The sequence below is a fragment of the Miscanthus floridulus genome, chromosome 12 (genome assembly GCF_019320115.1).
Source record: "Miscanthus floridulus cultivar M001 chromosome 12, ASM1932011v1, whole genome shotgun sequence".
Lineage (NCBI taxonomy): Eukaryota > Viridiplantae > Streptophyta > Magnoliopsida > Poales > Poaceae > Miscanthus > Miscanthus floridulus.
The window spans coordinates 36,373,715-36,379,301 of NC_089591.1; the positions used below are offsets into that span (position 1 = coordinate 36,373,715).

At 50.0% G+C, this 5,587-nt stretch overlaps 1 protein-coding gene across 3 annotated transcripts; it reads left to right on the forward strand.

Moving 5' to 3' along the window:
* Positions 1–1,080: 1,080 nt before the first annotated feature.
* LOC136497238 (large ribosomal subunit protein uL11z) lies at positions 1,081–2,865 on the forward strand. 3 transcript variants are annotated; one of them, XR_010769256.1, is made up of 3 exons: positions 1,081–1,672; positions 2,321–2,424; positions 2,563–2,865. XR_010769256.1 is itself a non-coding variant. In XM_066493030.1 (2 exons), the coding sequence occupies exon 1, from the start codon at positions 1,170–1,172 to the stop codon at positions 1,668–1,670; it is 501 nt and encodes a 166-aa protein (XP_066349127.1). In that variant the 5' UTR covers positions 1,081–1,169; the 3' UTR covers positions 1,671–1,672; positions 2,321–2,544. The 3 variants fall into 3 exon arrangements, 1 of the variants encoding a protein (XP_066349127.1); XR_010769257.1 differs by having other exon boundaries at positions 2,567–2,865; XM_066493030.1 differs by lacking the exon at positions 2,563–2,865 and having other exon boundaries at positions 2,321–2,544.
* Positions 2,866–5,587: the final 2,722 nt, after the last annotated feature.

Below are 5,587 nucleotides of genomic sequence, written 5' to 3' on the forward strand. Positions count from 1 at the left end.
AAGCAGAGGGGTGCTAACACAGTGTCAGTTAAGGTTGATTGTCTTGGACAGACAAGGACCTTCCATCCATCAGCTCCCAGTCCCATGCTACCTGCAACCAATCGGATTGGAGCTGCGGCAAGTGGAAGCTCAAACTTAATGCCTGACAAAAACACTCGGCAAGTCACACTCACACGCACTGTTTGGGGAAGCTGACGGTGCAGCCGCAGCAGCGCACCACCTGATTGCTTGGGATCCATGCAATGGCCAGCAGCACGCCGCGTCGGTGTCATCGTCATCGTCGTCAGCTCATCATTGCTTCCAAGGCTGGTGAAGGAGAATCCATGGCGGTGAAGGCATTGCATTGCCTTGTCAAGTGAACAACTCAGCCATGGTTGGTTGACGAGACGGAACCAGAGAAGAATCTTGTGAGTGAGCAGGGATCGAATGCCACATGTACAAGCTTGCCCTGCTGAATCGACCACACACAGCCGTAGCAAAAGCGTATTCACAAACTCTCATCATTGTGGTTGCTTCCTTTCTCCTGCATGTATTACGTTTTGTGTTTAGTGGATGATGAGGAAGCTCAGCAGCTACGCCTGCCTGAACCTGCTGACACCACCTGAACAGAAGGCAGCAGGCAGGAGGCAGGTAGCAGTCGCGAACTCGCGATGGCAAGCATGTGTCAGGACACCGACGCTTCACTGGCAGCCACGTCAATCCACTTTGTGCGAGTGCACCATGCAACCAATCATCAGTCAGCTGATGCTGAGTTTTTTTTTTTTTTTTGAGGAGATGCTGATGCTGAGCTGAAACTGAAACGGACGCCGCCCGAGCGCGCTCTCTGTTCCTGAATCCCTGATCGGCGTGGTCCGGGAAGGGGAAGATGGGCCACATCCGTGCGCCTGGTGGATCAGACGACTACATGGCACCAGCCCATCTCGTGGAAGCCCAAAGAGAGGGAGACGCCGAACCGATTTTTATTTTAGGTGGGCTTACAAAGTGACCAAAGGCCCAAACCACAAACAGCCCAACGGGACGGGCAAGCAAGCCTACCTGCAATAAGACATATATAACGACGGGCAACGCGGCCTGCGGGAACCCTACCCATCCCCCGCCGCCGCCAGTCCTCACCCTCTGCCAAACCCTACCCATCCCCCGCCGCCGCCGAGCAAGCAGCAGCAGCAGCCATGCCGCCGAAGCTCGACCCGTCGCAGGTGGTGGAGGTGTTCGTCCGCGTGACGGGCGGGGAGGTGGGCGCGGCGTCGTCGCTGGCGCCCAAGATCGGCCCGCTCGGCCTGTCCCCGAAGAAGATCGGCGAGGACATCGCCAAGGAGACGGCCAAGGACTGGAAGGGCCTCCGCGTCACCGTCAAGCTCACCGTCCAGAACAGGCAGGCCAAGGTCTCCGTCGTGCCCTCCGCCGCCGCGCTCGTCATCAAGGCGCTCAAGGAGCCTGAGAGGGACAGGAAGAAGGTCAAGAACATTAAGCACAGCGGCAACATCAGCCTCGACGACGTCGTCGAGATCGCCAAGACCATGAGGCCGAGGTCCATGGCCAAGGAGATGGCCGGCACCGTCAAGGAGATCCTCGGCACCTGCGTCAGCGTCGGCTGCACCGTCGACGGCAAGGACCCCAAGGACCTGCAACAGGAGATTGATGACGGCGAGGTCGAGATCCCATCCGCTTAAAGGTGAAATTCATTCATCCTCTCTTATTATTATACTACTACGGTTTGCTCGTGCTCGGATTGCACCAAAATTAGATTTGGCCGATGCTACTGTTATTGTTTTGTTTGGTGCGCGTCATTGGAAGCTAAATGTTAGTATATACTGTATTGATGTGTGTTTAGCCTCTGCAGTTGTGTCAATCATTGCTAGAAAGTTTACTCTGGTCTGTTGTGCTTCTACTGTTCTGTTATTGAGAAGCTCCTAATTACAACCATCTGTTTCTTTATGCTGTTGAGTGTTGGTCTAGCACTATTTGTTCTAAATGTTTGCTTCATTGAGGTCCAGATGTTTATTAAGTTATTATTTATTCATTTAGTTGATCATTATGGTTCATTTGTTCGGTCAATAGTGGGAATTAATGGTTTTGTGCTTCAGTTTGAATGTTGATGGATTGTATACCTGCCAATTTAGCCAAGATTTGTCATCGGTAGATTTGTCGTCCTGCCGAATATTCAGTCTGAACCACATTGCTTGTTCTATCATGAGATTCAACATTGGTTGATGTTGAATGATCATTACCACTAACCACTTACTAGTGCTGTTCTTTCCTCAAATAATGAGGAAATCCACTGCATATATGCATGTCTTACATTCATTTCTTGTCTATGCAGACTAGGCATCAAAGGAGACTACCATTGGTGCTGCTGAAGTGGTGTCGTTCTGCATGCTGCTGATGTACCTTGCCAAGCAATGCGATTCCATCTATTTTGTCTAGGTATGTTAGTGTTATGTTGTGAGAGACCTCAATGTTACTACCGTATCTTTGTTGAATGGAGAGTTTTAAGCACTTTATTAATCGTACCTTGTGCCCAGCGGAAGTTTCATCTTCCTTTTTGCCCTTTTTTATTTGAAGTTAGAGCTTCAACTGGGGAAGTGGAAGATGGAATGGAACAGCTTCTGGTGATTGTGGTCTTTCTCATAAAAGGAAAGCAGCTTCCTGATCGTCCTTTTGCGCTTAGCTTTGCCATCGTAACAACAATGTTCTTTCTCAAAAACTGACGACTGGTTTCACGAGCCAACTCCAAAGAACTGCTACAGCCACCTATTTTGGTTTTCTGGCTGAAACTACTTTTGATTTTGTTGTAACATTTGCTTCTGAACCTGTCTATGAATATAAAAAAACCCAGCTGAACTTGTCTTAGGCTAAAAGCCCCAACTCAAAAATCAACATAATATACCTAACTCTGAAATGGGCAAACTAGTGCAACTCGGCTCTAAAATTGAGGCTACTACTTTTGGTTTGAGGACTCACTTATTTTGAGTGTCTAATTTTGTAGCATCAACTAGCAATGACTTTAAAATCACGGCTCCTACTATTTCTCTCTATTTGCACACATAATCTATTTAATCTCTCTATTTGGCACTACATAATTTCAAACTGAAAAATTAGTAGGTCATATAAATGGCTAATGTTGAAATATATGAAATCAAACATGATAATTCTAATTCAACTTGAAATTTTAAAATATCAAACAAAGTCGGGTAGTTAAGACTGTCGCCAACAACCGCGAACCAAAATACAAGGCCTTTGTTCTTGTGGAGGGCGAACTCTACAAGTGGAGCCACACCGAGATCCTACAATGCTGCATCCCCATTGAACAGGGGAAGCGTTTGCTGAGAGAGATCCACGGTGGGGTCTGCGGTCACCACGCCGCGCCTAGATCCTTGGTTGGAAATGCATTCCGACAGGGCTTCTACTAGCCCACTGTAGTAGCTGACACCAAGCAGATCGTGCGCACCTGCGAAGGGTGTTAGTAATACGTTCGGCAAACTCACCTCCTGGCCCAGGCACTTCAGATGATCCCGATCACGTGGCCCTTTGTGGTCTGGGGGCTCGATCTAGTTGGACCTCTAAAGAAGGTGCCTGGGGGCTACACCCACTTGCTTGTCACCATAGACAAGTTTACAAAGTGGATAGAAGTTTGGTCGATCTCCATGATCAAATCCGAGCAAGCCGTGCTGTTCTTCCTCGACATTGTCATCGCTTTGGAGTCCCAAACTCCATCACAGACAACAGCACACAATTCACCAAATAAAAGTTCCTTCGATTCTGCGATGAATACCACATCCGAGTCGATTGGGCCATCATCGTGCACCCCTGAACAAACGGGTAGGTCGAGCGCGCAAACGACATGGTTCTACAGGGCCTCTAGCCTAGGATCTTCAACCGGTTGAGCAAGTTTGGCGCACGGTGGGTCGCCGAGCTCCCCGTGGTGCTTTGGAGCCTAAGGACAACCCCTAGTCGAGCCACTGGCTACATGCTTTTCTTCATGGTCTACGGTTCTAAGGCCGTTCTCCCAACCGACCTCGACTATGGAGCGCCAAGAATCAAAGCATACGATGAACAGGGAGCCAAGACATCCCACGAAGACGCCATGGACCAGCTAGATGAAGCTCGCGACGTCACCCTCCTCCTCTCGACCAAGTACCAGCAGGCGCTGTGATGGTACCATGGCCGACAGGTGCGAGACCGAGCCTTCAACGTCGGGGACCTGGTTCTCCGCCACGTGCGGAGCAACAAGGACCGCCACAAGCTCTCCCCGCCCTGGGAGGGGTCGTACGTTATCGCGGAAGTACTCCGGCCAAGCGTCTACAAGTTGAAAACCATCGATAGCGAGGTCTTCACCAACGCCTGGAACATTGAGCAGCTATATCGTTTTTACACCCTAAATAAATGCATACTTTCTCTTATCAGTTTTGTCATTAAAATCCCTGATCTTTTGTGACATCTGACCCCTGCAAGTGCGAGGGGTCGGGCCTCACTCGGGGGCTGGTATGAGTACATTTATCCTACGACATTCTCTGTGCCTGCCCTCCTTTCTCACGATAAATCCTAAGAGCTAGAAGTTCGGGAACAAGCTCTGAGTAAAACTGGGCGAACTACGTGGCACCTACGCCCCACCGGCTATAGTCTCTTTGCTCTCCAGCGTAATCAGAATTGACTCACCCGCACTCCGAGCTTTTGCGACCTTAACCACGGAAAGGGTCGGGATACGCTAAACCTTTTTTACACAAAAAAGGGGAGAGCAAATAAGAAGCTATTTGCTGAAACGAAATATTGAAAGTTTGTCCATTTGTTACAAGTTTCTCCGCGCTGGCTTTTTTGCTTAACTAAATTCCTACGTGGGATGTCCGCATCCTTTATATCCGTAGGAAATTATTGTTTTAGTAGGTAGCCCGAATTGGCCGAACGGCATGGACATTGCTGGGAAACGGATGGGACGAGCTTCCCCTTACAAAGTGATTTCATCACGAAAAGGGACTGATGTATTCATGAAAACAAAAAACTATTCACATGGGGGCTTTCCCACAACTTAAATGGTTACATCTGTTGACCACTTCTACTCTAAATACTACTATGGCTGCCGCATCACGCTCTCCATCGGGAACGTCCTACCGCTCCGCGGGATCCCTGAGGGTGCCGCCGTCTGCAACGTCGAGCACCATGTCGGTGACCGTGGTGTCTTTGCTAGGATGACCAGGGACTACGCCATCGTGATCAGCCGCAACCCTGACAACGGCACCTCGAGACAAGGTAGCTCCTGGACGGGGACGCCGCCCGCTGAAGTACAACCACCATGGCTGGTGGATGTCTCTGACATCTCATCAAACTTTATGAACCGGCCGCCCTGATCGGCGTAGCCTTGGGCGGCTTCCCCATCGACAAGGCTCGCCCAGAGAAGATTCGTCGGAAGAAGCCTACTGTTGGGTTAAAAAACCCAGGGTCCCTCACGGACCGGCTTCCCAACAAAGGCTCGGCCCAAGTAGACAACATGCAACTCATGGGCCAGCCCAAGTATCGGAACAACAGGCCAGAAGGGTGATCCAATCATCCGACTGGAAGGCTTGCCCGAGGAGGAACGACGCCCGTTTTCTGT